Here is a 22,412-nt window from a genome sequence, read left to right as displayed (position 1 = left end):
AACAATGCAGGCATCTTCCAGGACCTCCAGAAACACTTCCTGAGATCATGAGATTTCTCTGAGGGTCTGGTTGTGTTGAGGGATGCAAGACAATGGTGAATCTTAAGAGGGAAAGGTTTTCTGTTCGCCTTGAGAATGTCTTTGGAAATTGTATAGTGTCCAATGCCGTTCTTGAGTGGGAAGAAAATATGATATAGTTAGCCCTCAGTATCCATTCCGGACCCCCCCCCCCCCTTCTGCGGGTACAAAAATCTGCAGATGCTCAAATTCTGATATCCTTTATGGTGGTGCGGGAGTCGTCCCTAATGGCAGCATGGCCGTGTGAACATGCCACCACTGGGGACAACGCAAGCATGCTGTTTGCAGATGACTGAATCTGCTAAAAATGCTATGACTGGACTCTTGATGAGCTGGTTACAAGAAACACATACAATATTTTTACTAGTTATTGATCCATTTGGGGGTAAAACTCAAAGTGCCAGTTGTATCTATAAAGACCTATAAGAGTTGGGTCCAAGCTATTTGAAAGACAATATTCTCTTACATATTCCTATCTGGCTTTAAGATTTGCTGGAGAGTCACAGTTCTACCACCTTCAGATATATATTTAAAGCAGACAGGAGAGTCTTCTCAATGGCCATTCTGAGATAATGGAACTCCCAAGGGAGGCTAGGTTACCCCCAATTTTGCTGTCCTTTCACTGGGATACAAAGTCCTTTCTATTCAGATTGGCTTTCAACATAAGCTCCCTCTTGCAATCAGAGATTTTAATGAATGTGCTGAAGTTTTACTATTTTAGGTAAAAGGTAAAGGTATTCCCCGTTGATAAGGTTGTTGAGTCATGTCTGACCGTAGGGGCAGTGCTTATATCCATTACTAAGCTAGCACTGTCAGAGACTACTCTATAATCATGTAGCCAGCATGATTGCAGAGAATGCTACTTACCTTCCCACTGAAGTGGTATCTACCTACCTACCTATCTACTTGCATTCGCATGCTCTTGAACTACTAGGTTGGCAGAAGCTGGGACTAGTGATCATATAATTAATTTCATTAATATTTTAACTTTTATAATTTAATTCCTTTTTATTACAATATTTTTAAAGCTCATCGGAAGTTGCTTTGCATCCCAACCCCAAGAGAAAGGAAGAATATAATCAATCAATAAAAATAAAAAAATAAACAAATGATAAAGACATATCCGACTCCTGCTGTACTAATTAAGAATGGTTTTCCCAAGATAATATAACTTTGTAGTACAAAAAATCTTTTCTAGTGGAAAATGATGGGCCGTGTACAATGGACATTGTAAAGGTGCATGCAAAGGGGGAAAAAAGACAATAATCCAACATAGACAGGATAAATCCTTGCTTGGACATGTTTTTTTATTTAAGGTTAAAGTAAATCTTCTTCCGTACAGACTTATTTTACAGTAAAAAATATGTAAAACCAGTTATTAAATATACAAGTTTTGAAAATTATAATATTTCAAGTATCCAATCAACTTCATATCAGAAACAATATATATTCAAAGGCCTGGTATATGTGAAAACCTTTACAGCATCTTATTCCATCGATCAGTATTCTTCTATCATAAATGTGTAAATTATTCACTGGAAAAAAATAGAGAGAGAAAATTAGCAGATGTTGTCTCCCTATACGTATGACTTATCTTCTGGCTAAAACTCACCAGTCCCCAAACACTTCAGAATTTAGAGAAAAACTATCTCTGAGAATTCCTTGCTTTAAAAAATACCCTATGAAATTCATGGGGTCACCATAAGTCAATAGGCAATTTGAAGGCGCGCGCACACACACACCTCTGAAAACACTGCAAGAAAGAACACTTCATACACACATGCACACACATATTACTGGTATTTTTGTGAAACAGTTAAAACCTCACTTGTTTGATTAGTATGTCAGATTCAAAAGAATAAGAATAATCATTACCTAGTTTGGGTTCGAGTCCATTTCAAGGCATGACGTGGTGGTACAGAAACGGCAGGATGGTAAAATGTGCAGTCTACTCTGGTACACTGGGTGTTAAACCTACAATGCTAAAATGATAAAATACAGGAGTTTATTAAGGACTAATTCAGGAGAGTTCAATGCAATCCATGTAATACCTGCTTCTTGTATATTTGTCTTATTAGTATAAAATGTTTTTATGAGATTTTCCATATACATAATTTGGGTCATCTGAACACAGTTTAGATTTCTGCTTCTTTGGTTGTTTAACTCCTAAGTCAATTAAAAAAACTATCTTTATCTTTTACTTGACTGCACTGACTCAGTTAGAAAAGCTCTATATCTGAGATAAAATGAAAACTTGTCTGTAATTTGACTGGTGCTCCATTTACACATGTAAATCACCAAATGATGCTTCAGATCTCAAGGCATGAATAAGTATAATAGTATGGATGAAATTATATAGCTCTTCAGGTATTATCGGACTGAAACTTCCAGCACTCACAGCCAGTACAGCTAACGATATGGAATTTTTGGAGCTGCAGTCCAACAATATCTGGAGGCTCATATGATTCTCACCCTTAACATAAAGAATTGAGATTCCCAGAATTTAACACAAGATGGTTAGACTGGAAGTACCAGAATGCTGAACTTAAAAAGTATAGTCATCACATCAAATATTAAAAGGCAAGTGTATTTGCCCGAAAAGAAAATCCACTGGACAATACAAAAACAGACCACAAGGTGGCAGAGGCTTGCTATCTAAAATAAGGTATATAAAGACTGAAAACTGCTTTTTAAGAATGACCATTTAAGTCAGTGGTTCCCAACCTGTGGGTCGAATGATCCTTTCATGGGGGTCGCCTAAGACCATTGGAAAACACCTATTTAATTACAGTTATGAAGTAGCAACAAAAATAATTTCATGGGTTTGGGTCACCATAACATGAGGAACTGTATTAAAGGGTGGCGGCATTAGGAAGGTTGGGAACCACTGATTTAAGTAATCACATTATTAGTGTCTGGGTTACAATCTGGTAAATCTTCAGTTATCTTCCTGATCTGGCTTTCTATGGACACATCCAAGCTAACTCTTTGGCTTTTAAATTCTAATATCATTTTAAAGGTTAATGTATTTTCTTCTTCCAGAAATTAGCTTTTGCTAATTGTTATCAAAATGAATGCAGATAAGCATTTTGGGTTACTTTTGCAACTGGTTGAATGCATGATTTCAATTCTACCCATCACAGTTCAAGAAGGAGATTGACAAACTGGAAATAATCCAGGGGCAGCAACCAAGATGGTGTAAGTTTTGTGAGTGATGGCTTAGGGAACAAAGTATGTTTAGCCTGGAGAAGAGAAAGTTGAGAAGTGATCTGACAGCCATACAAGTAGGCCCTCAGGATCTGCGAGGGATCCATTCCAGACCCCCTCACACATACACAGATACCAAAATCTGCGGATGCTCAATGGGACTTCAATGATGACGCATGCACATGGCTGCAGTACCATAAGGGGCAGCCCCTGTTGTCCCCAGTGACACTGTGTGCATGAGGTTGCACCGTCATTAGAGACAACGAAACTCGCCCCAAATGGCGGTGTGGTCATGTGCATGTGCCGCCATTGGGGACAATATGGACTTGCCATCGGCAGATGGTTGAATCTGCAGGTGGTAAGTCCGCAAATAATGAGGGGCGACTGTATTTAAATATCGGAAGGGATGCTCCAGAGGCTAGGTCAGGAACCAATGTATTTATAAAGCAAGAAACAGCACTCCATGGGGCTCAACAAAGATGGAAAGGAAAAACCAGGTCAATCCTAGGATTTCCCAAATTAGGTGGAACCCTGCTGTCCACATGGTCTGCTCTCAAGGCGGGCTGAACACCCATGGGCAATCCACACCATGCAACGTCAAGCACGTGCCGCTCAATTATTTTTTCCCCACCTCCCTCCATGCACAAACACAGCACCTGCTACTGCCAATTACCCCCTCTTCCCACCCAGCTGCTATCTCACTAGACATACCATGTGACTGGAAACACAATTGCATAAGCACTACACCACCCGTACAGTGCATCAGTGCGCCTTGTGACACATTGGCAAGACACAATCATGGAGGCCCCCATACATGCCTCCTTCCCATCATGCCCCCGTTGGACTGTCTGGTTTTTGTACGTTTTAATTACATCCATTGTATTACTGGCAACCTGCTGTGTTTGTCATAATTTCTCTTCATGGGATGTGTGATGGATCAATGGTGTGATTGGTCAACCGTTCAGCTGGCCACACATACGCCTGCATGCTGGACCAACAAAAACTGTATGGCATCCAAAGGTGCCAGCAGCTGCAACTCACTGGGTACATGCTCTGGACTACTTCCTGGGCTTTCCAACATTCATGTCATGCTGTTTATATACTCGTGAGATAATGCACAGTTTCCATGTTTGAGTGGAGTATAAAGCCTTTTTCTTTTGCTCTGTTTTTTCACCGCAGAGTGCAGCTTCCTCCTGGTTTCACTCCCTTTCAACCTTGTGTGTCGTCTACACAGCTGAGGCTTGAAATGGGGCGAAGCCACTTAATTTTGCCAGTGTTGATACCCCCTCACCTAAACATCAGAAGGAACTTCCTGGTGGTAAGAGCTTTTCTATAGCAGAATGGACCACCAGGAGGGGCAGCCAGGTGATTTCTCCTTCAGTGAAGGTTTTTAAACAGAGGGTGGATGGTTGTCTTTTGGAAATGTTTTAGTTTTGTATTCCTGTATGGCACTAAATGAACCTTGCAGTGCCTCCTGATCCTATGGCTCTATATGATCATACTGTTAGCTTGATATCTAAGCACCAGGCAAACCTCCCTTATGCCTTTCTTTCTTCCTATCTTTGACTAAACATTCCAGATCAAGTTCACTCTTTTCTGTTTGCCCAACCCCCACTTTTTTCTTGTCTAACTGTTGTATCTGCAGACTCTATTTGTCTCAGGTGCATCACAAGACTGCATCTCTATCCTAAGTGTAACACCCTTCCTTCCCTTTTCTTGTGCCATCATCCACTCAGTTCTTTCTTGCTTTTCATCTTCCTGGAGGTGGCACACTATACTTATGGCTAAAATGTTATCTACTTTTCGAGACCAGAAATTTGGTTGAGATCATATATCATGCTGAAAAGCATAAGTCTCCATTAAGGTATTTAGAGGATGTAGCCTCTGCCTGGCTGCATCCTCCAGAGTACAACAGTCAAGGGGCTACCAGTTTTCCCTTGCCACTTACTGGCCATGGCGTAAACATGGATTCATTCCAACTTCTCTTGAGCACCAAGCAAGGCCCCTCCTTCCTCCCTTAGTGTTCCACAGACAATTTGTGCTCTGCAGCCAAACGACCAGGAAAATGAAGCTTCACCTAGCAACAGCCCAGTTGTTATTGTGTGCTTGGAGAGGAGCCCTGCAAAAAGACGTGCTATGTGCCTCTTTCTGTAAGACTCCCAAAAACAACATACATGGGCATAACTCCCACTTAGATCTCCATATGTCACCAACGCAATCCTGGCCATTAAAAGCAATTATTTAGAAGGGCAGGATAGAGTTTAAATTTCTTGGGACAAAAATTACATTTCTAACATTTGTATCAAATATTTAGGACTCTATCCTATTTTCACAAAGCCTCTGCAGAAGAATTAAAAATGCAGTACTTACTTTAGGATGGTAGAAAGGGCATTCCATTTTCTTGCAAGCAGGAAAAAATCGGCAAAGCTGGCTGGTAGAAGATGCTTGTGGTACTGGTGGTGGTGCTGTGAAACCAATTAGTAAGAGGGGGTAAATGAATCATCCATGTGCAACAGAAAAGTGAATGTCTAATTAAATAATCACAAAAAGCATAGTTGCAGTTCCAGCTCCTGTCTAATGCATTTCCTAATACAGTTGACCCTTGCTTTACATCAGGGATCCATTCCAGACACACACACACCCCGTGTAAAGCAAATTCCACTCATGCTCAAGCCCCATGGCTTTCCACCCGCATGACCTCAAGTCCGCATATGGGACAGGCCGACTGTATTTGATGGTAAGAAACCATATTTGAAAGCATCTGAAGCAGTTCTGTTGCTGAGCCTATGAAGGTCTGAAACAGGTCAGCATCTGGAGGAAGATAACGAGGAAACCTTATCCACTCTGCTGTTAACTTCACAATGTAAGAAAGGCTGAGTACAGATGTCATAATATGTCATAAATTATATTAAAACAGTCATTCAAAACCAAAGTTTGTTTTGCTTCAGAAAGAAACAATAGCTAATTGAAACACATAAGTGTTTCTGCGGCTTTGGTTAAATTCCAGAGTAAGTGAATGAAAGGCAAATTTTGAGAAGGTATCTAGGTTGAAGTAAAAGAAATAGGTGAAGTGTAGGATAGCAATACATGAAAAAGAGTTTAAAGTTAGATTAGAGATAGAAACGAACTAAGAAAAGAGTTGCAGGCCATGGTGGAGGCAGAAATTAAAAACTAGTGTGAGGGGGCAGAGTTAACAGGAAAGTTCTAGATGGATCACATGACTCCTGCCTCTGGACAGGTAGAACCATCAAAGAGGACATGGAAGTGCCAAGGCATAACATTAAGTAGAAGCAGAAGCAATGCTCCCTGGGGGTTTATGACACTAGCTCCATTACAGTATGAGTAAATGGAGGAAAGTTTTCTCATTATCCACTCCCTTTCCTAAAGCTGTCATCAGCCCTTGATCAGCAAGAAAATGAGTCAGGTCTATGGGACTAGTTTGCCTTCTCCTCTTCCCTTAGTCTCATTTGAAAATGACTGGGTATTTTTAAATCTTATACACCAAGCACCTTATAAGTTAGCATCATGTATCGTTGCAACCCAAACATCACAAAGTATACAAAAAATGTAAACAACAATTAGTAGCAACATGACTATCCCTTGAGGTTTCTCTTAAGTGTGCATAGGTTTGCATAGGTGTATAAGATTTAAAAGTATCCAATCATTTTCAAATGAGACTAAGGGAATTGGAGAGGGCAGACCTGACTCATTTTCTTGCTGATCAAGGACTAATGACAGTTTCAGGAGAGGGAGTTTTAATATTGTAATAATTTAATTCGATTTAATGTAATACTTTTCTATGCTTTTAATTGTACGGTTTTTAATCTTGTAAGCCATTCTAAGTCTCAGTTTTGAGGAAAGGGCAAGATAATAATAATAATAATAATAATAATAATAATAATAATAATAATAGGTTAGTTGAGTTGCTGGTCACATATGGTTTATTTTATCTTTTCTGGAGAGAGGAGAAGGTTAGGGCTGTTGAAGAACACTGTGTATTTTTGCACTGTGAATCATACAATGGGTTTGTCCTCCTACATTTGTTTTTAGGTAGTGGCCAATTTGACAGAATGCTTGTATTGTCTAATTTTGAACCACTGTATCAGCCAGCTGGCCTGTTTCTGTACATCTAGACCTTTACCAGTAACTGTCCTACTGATAATAAAACTTAGCTAAGAGTGGGCAGGAAGAGGGTAAGAAGAGTGCTACCAGATTAAATCAAATCAAAAGCCCATGTAGCATCCCATTTCCCACATTTAGCAAATGCCTCTAAGGAAACGCCAAAACAACTAGTATGTAGTGGCAAAGTCCCTAACTCAGCCATTCCATATTGTCACCATGAGTAGCAGCCACAATTGTCTTCTTGCAGGTTTCACCAGATTAATTCTGCTACCACTAGTATAGCGAGCTTCCATCAAACCTCAAACAGTAAGAAACTTTCACCTGGTTTAGGAGATGGCAGTGGGGTCCGTCTACTGGCATGAGTATAAGGGCAGTCTGGCTTGGTGCACTTGGCGTCATATTTACAGTTTGGATGGATGAACAAGCACTTATCAGCAAATTTGCAGTTAGGAAAGACTCTGAAATTCAGACAGCAGATTAACACAAACTGTTAGAATGTCGACACTTTCAAAATGATGCCTACATTTAGAAAACCATTCTAGTGCTGACTACAACTCTACACATTAAGATATTTGGGTTCTCAGATGAAAACTCTGAAGGAAGACAAGATTCCAATTTCAATTTTCTTAAAATTCTATTTTTGTTTCAAATTCTCCCAATGTTCACATAATGAAGAAATAAAGTTCAAGAGGCACACATGAAAAGCAGTATTATGCCCCCCCCAAAACAAAAACAAAGTTCTGCCTGCCAAATTATGGTGTCTTTTCCTTTATAGAAATCCACTGAATGCAAAAATGTGCATAGCATAAGTCAATATGGGTCTCAAGGCCTTTCTTATGTGACAGTTATCCTCACTAGCATTGCTATATCCAAGCTGCCATTTTCTAGGCAGCATGAGGACTGGAGGGTGAGTGGGGGTGGATTTAAACCCTGTTTCATATTCTCCTTATGTATAGTGATTCTCAGAATAATCTTTTCCCTGGCGCTGTTGCCAGCACCTCTGGAACATGAGCCTTTTTCTCACCAGAGTTGAGCAGCAGAGAGATATGGCTGTTGCTCCTGGCTCTATGGACAGGAAGAGAAGCCAAGAGTTAGATATGGCCCACAAGCTTCCTATACCTTCAACAGAGGCATTTCCTCAACTCTGATGCAGAGGAAGGGGCTATTTCCTATTGCACCCAATCCTAATTACTGTCCAAAGGAGCCCTGGTAGGACAGTGGGTAAAAACCAGTCCTGGAACCACAACATTGTAAGTTCGATCCTGGAGGGCTCCTAGGTCCACTCAGCACTCCATCTTTTCAGAGGTTGGTAAACTGAGTATGCAGCTTGTTGGGGGAAATTGGCTTACACGCTGTAAACCTCTTAGGGAGTGCTATTTCACTGATAAGCAGTAAAGAAATGTACCGTATTTTCCAGCGTATAACACGACTGGGTGTATAAGACGACCCCCAACTTTTCCAGTTAAAATATAGAGTTTGGGATATACTTGCTGTATAAGACTAGCCCTCTTCCAATGCACACCAAATGAAAATTAAAAAAAGACATCAGATTTTATTTCAATATGGTAATTTTAATTCAAATGCTTATGACATGCAGGTACTTAGCAGGAAAACTTGTTGTATACAAAGCCTGCTTGGATTGGTCAGCTCTCCCTGCCTGCCCAGCCCTCCCTGTCTCCAAGATTTTCTTCTACCACACTTGTACAGTGCCGCCCTTGCTGCTTTCATACAGTCGCCACATACGGAGGCCATTTGTGAGATCCCCCCACCATATGCGGCGACCGCAGATTCTCCAGTCCAGCTCGGAAGTTTCAGCCCTATAAGATGACACCCAGCGTATAAGACGACCCCCGACTTTTGAGAAGATTTTCCTGGGTTAAAAAGTAGTCTTATACACCAGAAAATACAGTACTTGCTATTGCTGCTATTGCTATCTGAAAACCAGGATGACAAATTAAATCAAGGTGATTCATGAAGCTTTGTACCACTCACTTGCATGGCAGTGTGGGATGATGGAAGGCACACTCATCTCCATTTTTGCAGGCAGGCCAGTACTTGCAACGCTCAAGTACTTTTTCTGCTTTGTGTAGGGCACCCACCTCTTCCATCTCTACTGTAGAGAGAAACCATAAGGCATGATTAGGCATCCAATCTGAATTCAATCTAGTAAATTATGAGGGTTGTTTCCACATGCTGAAGCCACTTCCCCCACTCTCAAAGAGAGCAGTGAAAATATTAGTGAAGAGCTACAATAGATCACATAATGGTTGCAGTTGGCAGAACTGTACATGATGCCATGGGGGTTTTAGGCACATAGTTCCTCATAATTCTCTTATTTCATTTCCCAAACAGCTTAAAAAAAAACCTTCCTCCAAAGCTAGCCAAAGACATTTTGAAGCAGAATCCCCTCCTCCTATTAAATAACCTTTCACTGCTTTTTTCAGTACAAACACTAGTTCTGCTACTTAAGAGTCATTTAGTCTTTAGCTAAATTCCACCCAACCTGGAATGGGGCCCTCAAGAACCTATCTGAAATTGAGTTCGGCTCAATTTGCTTCTAAATAGGTAACTTTCTACAGGAGCAGGCAGGTTCTAGTGGTCTGAGACCACTTTCTCCAGCCTTGCCTGGCCCAAGGACTGCAAAAAATCATTTGGTGAGGCCACAGGTGCATGACTGCTACCTCTGTCTTAGATGTTATTATTGTTGCTTCAACGTCTAACAAGTGTCTAAGAAATGGGGAGAGGGGCTCCAAGAATCCAATTTGATTGCCACTGATCAAAATATACACATTGCCTCACAGCTAAATATGATACATCCATCTGGAATTCTGCTTTTTTGTCAATTGCATTAATCGGTCAAAATTGTGTTCTTCCTTCTTTAGAAGGGTGAGTCAGAAGGAAGTCACCCAGAGACTTTGGCCTGGGGTTCAGTCACTGTCTTCCTGCCTTGTGATTAGTGTGAGAGGCCTAAAGAAAGTAATGCAGATAAAGGTACTCTGCCACCAAGCGAACAGGAGGAACTTGGAGATTGTTACCATCAGCAGTCTCCAGCTGTCTGGATATAATGTGCATCTGCTGTGCACGAAGACTTCTTAATCCCTTGCTGGCTGTTGATTTGGAGGGAAGAGGCCTGACTCCTTCCATGAGACTTTGTTCCTCCTCCTCTTGGTCTGACAAGTACCCTGGAGGGCTGGGGACTCCATCCAAGGTGACAATGAACTTGGGACTGGCAGGCTTCTCTCCTTGGCCAAGCTGCTCTCTGCAAGATAAGGTAACACAGAAAAAGTATCAATGCAACTGAATCAGTGAGGCGAACAAAGAAAAGGAAATTAATGTCAACAGCCTACACAGTCAATAGAATGCTGTCATTTACAAAAGACTGGGCATTGTTTTGAAAATTTATAAAGCAATTCAGAGACCTATATTCCTTCCTTTCAAATTTCTAATAGCTGAAATGTAACTTTTTCCTGAGTTCAAATGGAAGAGACACTGAACTGAGTTAAAATGGACAACATACTTCAAAATTATTTGTTTTTAGAAGGTGTAAAGATGTCCATGCCTCTGCATGAATCATTGTACTGGAAAGGCCTCCTCAGTTGAAGACTGATGTTTTGCAGAACTTCAGCTAGCTAACCTCCTCTGCAGGAAGGGAAGCCATCTTCATTCCGGCATTGGGAATGACTGAAACCATTTATTTGCATTCAGCACAGGGACAGGGACTAGCCACCTGACCAACATATCTTCTGTGAATGGTATTTTGGGCTTAAAGGAGTCTTTAATTTCATTAGAATAAAGTACAGAATACAAAAGAGCAATGCTGACAGAGTAAAGTCGAAGGCTTTCATGGCTGGCATCCATAGTTTTTTGTGGATTTTTTGGGCCATGTGGCCATGTTCTAGCAGAGTTTCTTCCTGATGTTTCGCCAGCATCTGTGGCTGGCATCTTCAGAGAATGCTTTGCCTGGAAAAAATTGGGTGTATATATACTGTGTGAGCCTGGGAATGCAGGAGTGATTTGCATGTGTATTGTTCTGTGCTGATGGCTGGCCTCAGGCTGGGAGGCTAATGCAAACGAGGATTAATGTCTGCTAATTGGTGATCATTATCTGCTGGGAAAGCCCCTGACTCTGAATGGTTTCCCATTTGCATTTCTTGAGTCCTTATTTTGCCATTCCTCAGGACTGGTAGTCAAATTTTGTTCACTTTAAGGGTTTCTTCTTTCCAGTTGAAATTGTCCAGGTGTTTGTGGATTTCAATGGCTTCCCTGTGCATCCTGACATGGTAGTGGTTGGCATGGTCCAGAACTTCAGTGTTTTCAAACAGTATTTTATGCCCAGGATGGTTTATGACATGTTCTGCTACTGCTGATTTTTCTGGCTGGCCCAGTCTGCAGTGTCTCTCGTGTTCCTTGAAACCCTTAAAGTGAACAAAATTTTGCTACCAGTCCTGAGGAATGGCAAAATAAGGACTCAGCAAATGCAAATGGGAAACCATTCAGAGTCAGGGGCTTTCCCAGCAGATAATGATCACCAATTAGCAGACATTAATCCTCGTTTGCATTAGCCTCCCAGCCTGAGGCCAGCCATCAGCACAGAACAATACATATACAAATCACTCCTGCATTCCCAGACTCACACAGTATATACACACTCAATTTTTTCCAGACAAAGCATTCTCTGAAGATGCCAGCCACAGATGCTGGCGAAATGTCAGGAAGAAACTCTGCTAGAACATGGCCACATAGCCCGAAAAACCCACAAAAAACAATGCTGACAGAGTTGCTTATCATATTTGAATATGAACAAATGCACGAACCACTTTATTTATTCAAGAAAAAGGAAAAACATTTCAGTCTCTAAGGTCACTTTGGTACTGACCTTGTATTTACAGTGAAGCAAAGACATTTTAAAGGAATGGCATTTTACCGTGTCTGTATAAGCCGCCCTGAAATGGCCTGCAAGACATCTGTGGCCCTGTTTCCCACTTCTGTGTTCTGAGACACCATGACCTCTTCAGACAGTTTGGGTTTTTTCAGGATAAATGATCTGGTATCTGTGTGGATCATGGATTCCAAGTCATAATAATCTAAACCACAGAAAACAGTAGGCATGTTAAAATTGATGGCACCAAATACAGTAACAAGGATGGGGCTATATAATGAAGATAAAAGCAGCTACAGAGTTTGTCCAAGTGAGCATCTAAGTGGCAAACTTTCTTCAGCAGCAAGAGTAAAAGTTGTCGAAGCAGCTGGGAGGCTTGCAATGTACTAGGATTGCCATATGCTCTTTTCTGCCCTCAGAAAAGTCCAGCAAGCTGCTGAGCAAGTAGCAATGACAACCATGGGGAAAACACACAGCTCTTATCTGTTATGCCTCATTTGGGATAAGTTGTGATAAGAGTAACACTGGTTTGGAAAGAGGTAGTAAGGAGAACAGGATTCTGGGCGAGGAATCCCAGAACACCTCTGCATGACCACAGTAAGAGCTGCCTTTGACACTACCAATTTATCTAGAAAGTTATCTAAACCTCATGGCTTAAGCCAAGATGGGTTCTGCATTACCATCAGAACTAATGTTTCTTATATACTGTATGCTGAAAGGATTTTTTTTTCCTGTACTAGTTCTTGTAATAACTGGTGTAGTGCAAGGGCTTGTCCTCTTGATCCCATTAATGTAAATGGAATTTGCTCAGGAGAAGTGCCGAATGAGCGAAGAAGGCTTTTAAGATACAAAGACAAATAAAATGGTTGTTGCAGGTCTTTAGACTTCACAGTCACACTAACTTTCTTCAAAATTATTTCTCCACAATGTACTGGCACCCCAAACAGCGTGGCTTAATGAAAATGACAGTTTCAACATCAGGCAGATTAGCATATTGAAAAGTCTGTTACTTTGGATTGATTGTGCTTTAGTAGTGCAGAACCAGGTAGCAAGAGATGTTGTAGCAGAAATCATTTCTAGGTTTCTCATTAGCAAAATAAAGGAGGAATTTAGGTGCCATTAACAGATGGACATATAAAGACTTTTTTAAAGAAAGCTAACCTTGGGCCTTCTCTAAGGTCTCTTCAAAGCCTGGTTCACTCTGTAGACGAGAAAAGAGCTGCCTTTGCTGGGTTCCTAAAACAAATATGGATAATAAATATTACTCCCTGTTCAGTTTGGGTTATGGGACAAGTATTGCAGTATCTTCCTTCAGCTCCTTCCTTAACAAGGGCTTCTATTTTGGCAAGGTAGGTCTCTCAGTCAGTTTCAGATTATTCTTAGGAGGCAAATCCCCAACTTCTTCCATGCATGCATTGTATGTGTGCATTTATGAGATACTGTATTCAAATCAATAAATATAGATCAGGCATTTCTTTCTGCGCATGGGAAAGGAGAAAGAATATGTAAGGATCAAAGATTTTGAGATCCTGCCCAACCTGGTTGGCATGAGGGATTGTGCTTTCAGCTTCACAGAGAACGAATAGGTTGGGAAGCCTTCTTAATAGAATTCCACACACCTACCAAAAAGCAGACTTATCAATTAGGCACAAACTATCATGGAGCAGAAGAGGATTATTTTCTTCTTGGAAATAAAACCTCATATTCAGCATTACCTGGAATTTTCCCCAACACTTGTTCCCTTGGCTCTTCTTCTAGCATCTGGGAGGTCACTCTGGATGCATGGCCCTGGCCGTGAATTGCTTCCAAGAGGGCTTCCTCATGAGAGATCCGGGTTCTGGGAGCCACAGGAACTGTCTGCTTTGGTGGGACTTTTTTATCAGGTAAAACAAACCATTAAGTGTCTTATGCAAGGAACAACATACCTCTATACTTTATAACAAACATAACTGAAGTCTTCAAAAAATCCTACTGAAATAGGTCAAATTAGCATTAGTTTTATTGCAGAAAGCCTGAACTGATGTCTGGATATTCTTCAAAGGTTAGAGAAATAATATCAGTGCAATCTTAGGCACATTTAGCACTGCTTAAACTAAGAGTTCACTGAAACTGACCTCTGAAAAATGTGGTCAAGAATGAACAGTTACAATAGGAAAATTATCTCTTACTTGCAACATACTCCTAATTCCAAGTGAGAGAAATTAAAACTGAATGTACTTTGTGTCATCAGCCTCTTGTCTTCTAAAAGTAAAAGTCCAGATTCCACAAATGAAATGGGCTCTGCTCAAAAACAAAAGTTCCTACTTTTTATAACCTATCCTGGAGTTTGTGATCTTCTTCAAATAAGACATTTTAAATATTACTAGAAAATCACATCCTAACATTTAAAAATCAAACAAACTCTTAATATGAAAAATATTGACAGAGGATTAAAATCAGAGTTGCTAGTGCATCTCTTTATTCCAAGGAATAAAAGAATTCCTCTCTTTAAAAATGTAAATGTTTACATAAATTATAATAATTATTTTATTTATATCCCACCTTTCTCTCAATAAGGACCCAAAGTGATTTACAATCCATAATATGGCTTATCATGTGAGAGGCTCTGGAAGCCTTATTGTCTTTAGCATTTTTGACATAGAATGGGACATAATGCTTCTTCAAATAAATAAACAACGGACAAATAGTACAACAGCTCAAAGAACTACAAGCAACTTTGAGAACTGTTGGCTAGAAGAGGAAGTACCAGTATTTAAAATGTCCAAACGTTTTAAGTACAAATCTGCTTTAAACCAAGCATGGAGTTCCACCATGTTAACAATGATAGCTGCCCTCAAAGAATCTGGGAAATTGTAGTTTGCCAAGGGTGCTGAAGATTCTGTTAGCAATTCCTAGCCCTCCCAAACAACTAGTTTTCAGGAATCCTAAGGGAAAGGAAATGTCAGCAAGTCAGCTCGAATCCACATGGCATAGTGAACTAATATACAGGTAGAAAAGATTATGTCTATTCTTTTCTGTAACATATGGACTTCTGCTAGAACTAAACTTGTTCAGAAGGTACAATTTAGGTTGCAGTTTCTGCCTCCAATCACAAATATTAATTAGGGCTTGCTTGCTGGAACGATCTTAAGAATCATGCATCTCTGCCATGCTATACTAATTTACCTGTAGCATAATTAGTTGTCTTTGTAACTGATTCCTGAGCTTCAGAGATAGCTTTCAATATTAAGTTCTTATTGGCCTGCTTGGAAGGTGGCAGTGAAGGCCTGGATAGATTCAAACATAAAAAAGGAAAGCAAGAAAATTATCATTGATATTGTATATATTTATCTATTCACATGTAACTGTGAGATACTGTGATTTTTCATTTCCAGTAGTCTGGCTGGAAACCATGGAAGTGCCCAGTCAGTAATTTTTTCTCATCAGCTGCCACCACCTTCACTCCATTCTGTACTCGGAGGACCACTCATCTATTGCTTTCTCCATTCCTGTTCATATGAAAGGTAGCCCAACAAATCAGCCAAATTATATCAAGCTGTTATTATGATTTTTTTTCTCTCTCTCTCTTTCAGTATAAGTCAGGTAAATTTTGGATAAAATGTCTATAATTGTTTAGCTGTTCAATTTATAGAGATTTGGTTACGATTTATCATTTTCTTTATTGTCCCAAATAAATATTGCTTTATAATCCATCCTGCCGCTTTTCGAATTTTTCAGTTTTATTAGTAAGAGACTAGTAAAAAAAAACTGCTAAATTACATAATAATCACCCAGGTGTCTTCTACCACTTTCACCATCATCTTCCACCAGTTTCTGCTCAGCATGGGAATTTTCCTTCCCATTCGATCACCCAGCAGTAATAAAGTGGAAGTCCTACTTGTTCCTGCTTCCTTGAATATGATGCTTGAGACAGTTTCTCCTCCATAAGAGCAAAGCATTGTAATAATATTGTAAAAGTCATGCATCGAATCATCCAGTAATATTGTGGCAACCCAAACCACATATTTGATTGATTCTCCTATTGTGATAACTTCTATCATGGTGTAATTGGCCTGCATCCAGACAGTTTAGATTGATCTAAACTGATTCAGTCTTCCTAACTCACCTCTGCAACACCCACAAGCAAGAGAACAATTACTTTTCAGGAACTCAGAATACACACACACACACATAATGCTCACTTTCTTTGGCATTTTACAAAAGTCACACTGGGAATTCAAAATGAGGAATGTTTTTTTTAAAAAAATTGTACCTTCTCTCAGGTTTTGCAGGCACCGAGACACTGCTGGAGATGCCTCCTAGTCGTAACCCATAGTCTTCCTCTTCCTCTTCCTCCTCCCCATCATTACTGAACCGTTTCACTTTGACTACTGAGCTAACAACTGGGAGTTTTCTCTTCCTCAGAGTTTCTTCCTGAAAGCAATAAGACAATTTATTTGAACTATGTAACACAGGATATAAACTTCTCACAACTTAACTATCAATGACTTTATCTATTTGAACAAGATAACTGCTACCATTCTGCCCACTGAAATGATCACTTACTTTCCCTGTTTACTCCTACGTGGTTTCCCCCCATCAAATTGTAGATTACACTCATCTGGACAGAAACTGGTCCGCTTGTGCTCTGCACACATTGATGGCACTATATTTTAAACAACAGCAATGCATTTCAGAAAGCTGAATGGACTAGAAGCCCTGAACTTTTAGTCCATCCACAGTTGGACTAAATTTGTACGTAAGCTCTGGAGGAACAGCGTGAAGATTTCTTCTTTCCTGAAGGCTGGATGCTGAGCAATACTTTTATAAAACAGTATATGCTGCTTCTGCTTCAAAAGAATGGGATGAAAGATCTGATTTAAAATCCTATTTAAAAACAAGAGTGATATGCATTCTAAATAATGGCTTTGGCCTTTTCTTCCTGATCACAAGGTTAACATCTAGAAACACCCAACATTACACACATCTGTGAATGTACTACTCAGAATCCATATATCCATTTCCCTCAAAACAGTAACTCATCATGTTTACCTACTGTATGAATGAAAGGCAGCATTACGATTAAGCATTTCACTATCCTCCACCTTCCAATTTTGCTACCAAGGGTTGCTTTAGAATCTGGATGGTTCCCAGTGGATCAATTAGCTCAACTCCCCACCCTATACTTATAGCAACACCAGATGCTTACTTCTTTTTCAAAAAGACTGATTCTAGTCTTTTCTTTGTTCTCCCCTTCCCTGACTTGTTCTCAGCCCAAACTCTAGGTTCTGCAACAAGGATAAGAATAAAGTGAAATAGTTGTTCTCAGCACTCAGAAAGATTTGTTTGGTGTTCAAAATTTTATTATATTTGTACCACACCTTTCCTCCAAGGAATTTACAGCAGCATGTCTGGTTTTATCCTCACAATAGTTTGGCAAAATAGGCTAAGCAAAAAGATACTCTCTGCACAAACATTGCCCAGTGAGCTTCAGGGCTGAGCGGAACTGGAATTTGAATCTCTATTGTTCTAGACTGGTCCTGCTCAGTAACTCGTGAGAGCAAGAATTTAAGTGGGACCTGGAATGTGTGTAAGCATGAGTATGGTGTTTATGTGTGTAGGTTGTAAATTAAGAAACAGAAGACAAAAAGGGTGATTTCTTGGATCACCGCAGTTTGTATTTTGCATTAAAAAATCCAAATTCTCAAATTATTGCCCGGAATTATGGATAGTAGAGTGTCATTTGTACAAATTTCCTTGTTCTAACTAGAACTGCACAAAGTTATGCATATAATTGTGGATCCATTTTTACTTGAACATTGGTGAAGGGAGAGACATAGGTTAGAACATATAATAAGGCAGTAGGACAGAAAATTGTGTAGTTTGAAGAGGTTCCCACTCATTGTAGAGTAAAGGTTATAAGAGGAATACTTCTTCCATGTTTTCAATTATATGTACAATAGTTGAAGGAAACTTGACAAAAAAAATAACAATGTACAAATATTAATGGCAGGAAGTCTAGAAAACCTGTCTTCTGAAGAAGTTAAACAGATTTTTAAAATCTAAATCTTGAATCCATTCTCAATTAGGTGTGAATATAAAATGTAGATTTATATTAAACAAACCTACTCTCTAGCCACTTACTCATCCAAAAGCCAATATAACTTCACAAATGTGATAATACAGATGATCTGACCATGATGGCTGTGAGATTTTGGCACCTGTAATCTAAAAAAAGTAGTTTTTCCAACTCTGACCTTATCATATAGGGGGCAGGTGCACACACCACACATAACACAGGAGAAAAGGGGCAGGACAAGCAGCTACATCCATACCAGATGAAAGGTAACAGTAAATATGACTATGACAGACCACAGGAAGGTGAGATTAGTTTACTGTGCCTGTTGGAAGCATGCCCAGAACTTAGTTCTTAGGGCCAGCTGTTAAGAGAAAAGATTTGTACTTAAGGAAATCTAAGGCCTGTTACAGACTGCCAAAATAAAGCTGCTTCAGGTCTCTTTGGAGGTATGCTATTTAAATGATGCATGGGTCCTAAGAGTCCAGAGGTCGCGCCAAAGCCACACTCCATTCCTAAGCACTGGAGTGCAGCTTTGGTGCAGCTTCCGGATTCTTAGAGTGCATGCATCATTTAAACAGCATACCTCCAAAGAGACCCGAAGCAGCTTTATTTTGGCAGTCTGTAACAGGGCTAAGTGATATTACTTGTGACTCTTCATGCCCTGAGCATTATCTTTTTGTTTGATACAAGAGGGAAAAAAACCAATTGATCTTTGATTCTTGAGCTAGAAGAAATAACTCATGGAATTCTATCCCTGCCAAAAGAAAATCTGAGTTAAAAATAAGCAAAAAACAAACAAAAACAAAAAACAACAACCACACACAAACACACACACACAACCCCAAATATTCCAGACTATAAGACATACTGGAAATGTCTGAAACACAGTGAATTGTCACATCCCTGACTGGAGTGGTTGGAGCATCACTAGTGTATGTGGTACTGTAGGGTGACTATTTTTTAAAAAAATTACAATTAGATTTTGATGAACAATGAGAAAGGAAGAGACAACAAGGAAGGGAGAGGTAACAAGGGGAGATGAACAAGTATTTATTTATTTCACCGTTGTATACCATTTAGAATGGTGAACAAAATTAAGATACAACATAAGGTAAAATACAGTCTTCAAACAACATGAAATCACATAACAGAAAACAGCAGCAATAGGATACATTCCCTAGATGCTATGGTCTGGAACAGGGGTAGGGAACTACAGTGGGAATGAGGGCCATTTTTCATCACCACCACCACCACCCCGTACCCACCCCAGCACACTCAATACAACTGGAAAAGCCATTCTATCACTTCAGCTTCTGATTTTGGTCATTGCCTAGTTTTTGGAAGATTGTGGATTGCTGTGGAAATTTTGAAGGGGTAGTGGGGGCAAGACTGCCACTTTTGTGGCAGTTTTGGGCCACCTGTGGCAGAAAAAGAAAATAATAATGGGGAGACTGGGGGCTTTAGAGGAGTTTCATGGGCACACTTTCGCCACTCTTGACTTAGAACAAAACAGCTAGAAGTACACACTGAAAAGGGCACTGCAGAAAGATGAACCTGTCTTGGATGATGCAGATGCTACAGCAGCACCACTAACCCGTGTTGTTGGGTGTACAAAAAGGCAGGCCCCAGAAACTGAGGAAGGAGTATCTCAAGCTGATTCATACGTGGCAGTGGAGATGCCCGAGATACACCGGTGCCAGGATGTTTAGGGCAAACTGTAAGTGTCTTGAGGACTGGGCTGCCCCTCTCCTGGAACCAAGTCAAAGACTTAGTTAATGCTGTGGAACGAGGGTCTTGCTCCAAGCTCCACTCCTCCTCTGACTTCCTCTTCCCAAAGTCTGTGTCCCTTCTCTGTGCAGAGAGAGGCACAGAGTTCCACAACTGTTTCTACACAGAGAATAATTCTAATAACTGACATAACATAGGCATTCCTGCTGAAGAAACATTAACATGGGGGTAGCATATCTCAATATTATTTCCAATCAGAGGTGTAAGTAGCAACACATTTCTCCTGTTTAAAAAGTTGCTTTCCCAACTGGAAGTTGCTTGGTGAGTATGGGAATCTCCCCAACCCTGTGGGGAAAAACTTTATGGGGGAGCATCTCCCAGACCTCTATACGTTGGATGCAGAATTTCCACATTCCTGATTAGGCCTGTGGGTCAGAGGTTTGTTTTCCTTGCTCTAGGAATTTGGATGCTATACTGTTCAACTAAAAATGAAAACTGCTAGTCAATTAAAAGTGTATCAAACTGACATAATATGCTCCAACCTAGACAGGACTCCAACTGCAGAATCCTGAATCAGTTGAAATTTCTTGACTATTTTAAAAACAATTCCATGTACTGTTGTGTTTTTGTGTGCCTTCGTTTCCAACCTATGATGACACTAACTTATTATGATGTTTTCATAGCAAGATTTGTTCAGAGGTGATTTGCCTTTGCCTTCTTCTGATGTTGAAAGATTGTGACTTTCACCCAGGGGGATTCCATGACTGAGCAGGGATTCAAACCCTGGTCTGCATGGAAGTAGTCCGACACCCAAACCACCACACCATCCTGGAACTCTCATGTAAATTGCATACTAAAAAAAAATCTAAATTTCAGATCTGGAATTATCCAGGTTAGACCTGATTTTTCCAGGAAAGACACAGCAAGTGGGATGGTGGTGACAAAAGGCACTGCTGGCCACTCTTTCCACACATCTATCCAAGAGCAGGTTTGGGTCCAAAGCCACTCTCAAGATGAGAGCCTCCTTACCCAGGATCAGCAGAACTAACAATCCACATTACCTCTGCCTTATCCCAACCTTTAGTTACTCTCCCTCATCTACATCAAGACTGGTTACATATACAACGTAGGAGTTAAGCCAAAGGCTACGTACTTCAGTAAGGAATGAGAAACTGAAATCAGTTTTTAACATATCTGTAAATATCCATACTGTCTTCTCATATTTTATTCTAAGCAAATCATGGAACCAAATGCAACCTAAATGGGAATAAAGATGATTTTTGACTTTGGAAAATACTTTGGCAGGGGGAAACAGGTGCTGAGTGCCAACACTTAATCATAGAATAGCTACAATAAGAATACAGAACAAATAATGTCTTTGAGAACCAAAGATCCATTTGCTCCCCTTCTTAACATATGCTTTGTTTACAAAAAACAAAAACAAAAACCCAACCCCAAATAGATTAGAAAGGCAATGTACAGAGACCAATTCAGTGACAAAGGCCAGAGTGCTGAAACCATGGGAAACATCCATTTGCTGCTACTTTTAGCAGCTGGCATTCTCCACTCAGAGAGGCACAGAAATAGATTTTAGAGGCAGGAGTAGGTGTTCAAAAAAAGGGGGGGGGGGCAGGCCTTGCAACATCAACTACCCCGTATGCTTGATCTTGGAAGTGATTCAGCCACCTGGACCAACACAGTCCCTAAGCAGTTTGGAATCTGTGTGTCTCAGGGAACAGATTCTACACGTATAAAACTGAGATCTTCCCTTAGTGGTTAAAGCCATTATTCTTGTAATCCCACCAACAAAGGCATAGTTATTATTATTAAGCTTTATTTATATAACGCTGTAAATTTTCACAGCGCTGTACATACAGTCAATTAAAATAGATAAAATAAACCTGCCTATGGCGTACATTCTACGAAAATAATTAAAATACAACTACAATCTGTGTAGTTGTGACATCTAAATCATGGAACAGATTCCCCATTGCCAAAAGGTCCATCAAATCAAATTGTCATGTGAATAAAAACACAAGACCATATTCTTCAGGTGGTGAAGGGCAGTAGTATTCTCTCTTCCACTCCCCTTAGCCTTACCTTCAGATGTGGGAGTAAGAAGTAGGAAGATTATAATTAGGCCCCAGAAGGTTGAAGTCTCCAATCTGTATGATGAGCAATTTCCAGATACGTTACAGCCATTTCAAGAAATCTGAAGTCACTAGGCTATTTCCTGGAGGCCCACAGAAGCCTCTTTTTTGTATTGTAAATAACCTGCTTCCAATTCAGTATAGTAATTTCCAAACCATGTTCCGAGGAATTCTCATTTCTCTGGAATTT

The 22,412-nt window shown here is 40.1% G+C and overlaps 1 protein-coding gene across 3 annotated transcripts in view; it reads right to left on the bottom strand.

The window, feature by feature from the left end:
• Nucleotides 1–1,375: 1,375 nt before the first annotated feature.
• The window catches only part of LOC149315026 (zinc finger CCCH domain-containing protein 14-like), a 37,372-nt gene continuing 16,335 nt past the window's right edge, over nt 1,376–22,412 (bottom strand). For 2 of the 3 annotated variants that reach the window (XM_089522361.1, XM_089522364.1), the window contains 11 exons: nt 16,539–16,699; nt 15,452–15,552; nt 14,002–14,157; nt 13,448–13,522; nt 12,332–12,491; nt 10,443–10,666; nt 9,400–9,520; nt 7,729–7,865; nt 5,656–5,750; nt 1,954–2,060; nt 1,376–1,613 (listed from right to left, as the gene is read on the bottom strand). In XM_089522361.1, the coding sequence (XP_089378487.1) occupies nt 1,607–1,613; nt 1,954–2,060; nt 5,656–5,750; nt 7,729–7,865; nt 9,400–9,520; nt 10,443–10,666; nt 12,332–12,491; nt 13,448–13,522; nt 14,002–14,157; nt 15,452–15,552; nt 16,539–16,699 (1,344 nt within the window). In that variant the 3' untranslated portion in view covers nt 1,376–1,606. The remainder of the gene's footprint in view (nt 1,614–1,953; nt 2,061–5,655; nt 5,751–7,728; nt 7,866–9,399; nt 9,521–10,442; nt 10,667–12,331; nt 12,492–13,447; nt 13,523–14,001; nt 14,158–15,451; nt 15,553–16,538; nt 16,700–22,412) is intronic. The other variant, XM_089522362.1, reaches the window with a different exon arrangement.

This window comes from Sceloporus occidentalis, unplaced genomic scaffold (genome assembly GCF_023333645.1).
Source record: "Sceloporus occidentalis isolate IW3139 unplaced genomic scaffold, rSceOcc1.0.p SCAF_4, whole genome shotgun sequence".
NCBI lineage: Eukaryota > Metazoa > Chordata > Lepidosauria > Squamata > Phrynosomatidae > Sceloporus > Sceloporus occidentalis.
Note: the sequence above shows the minus strand (reverse complement) of the source record. Positions and strands in the feature narration are given on the sequence as shown.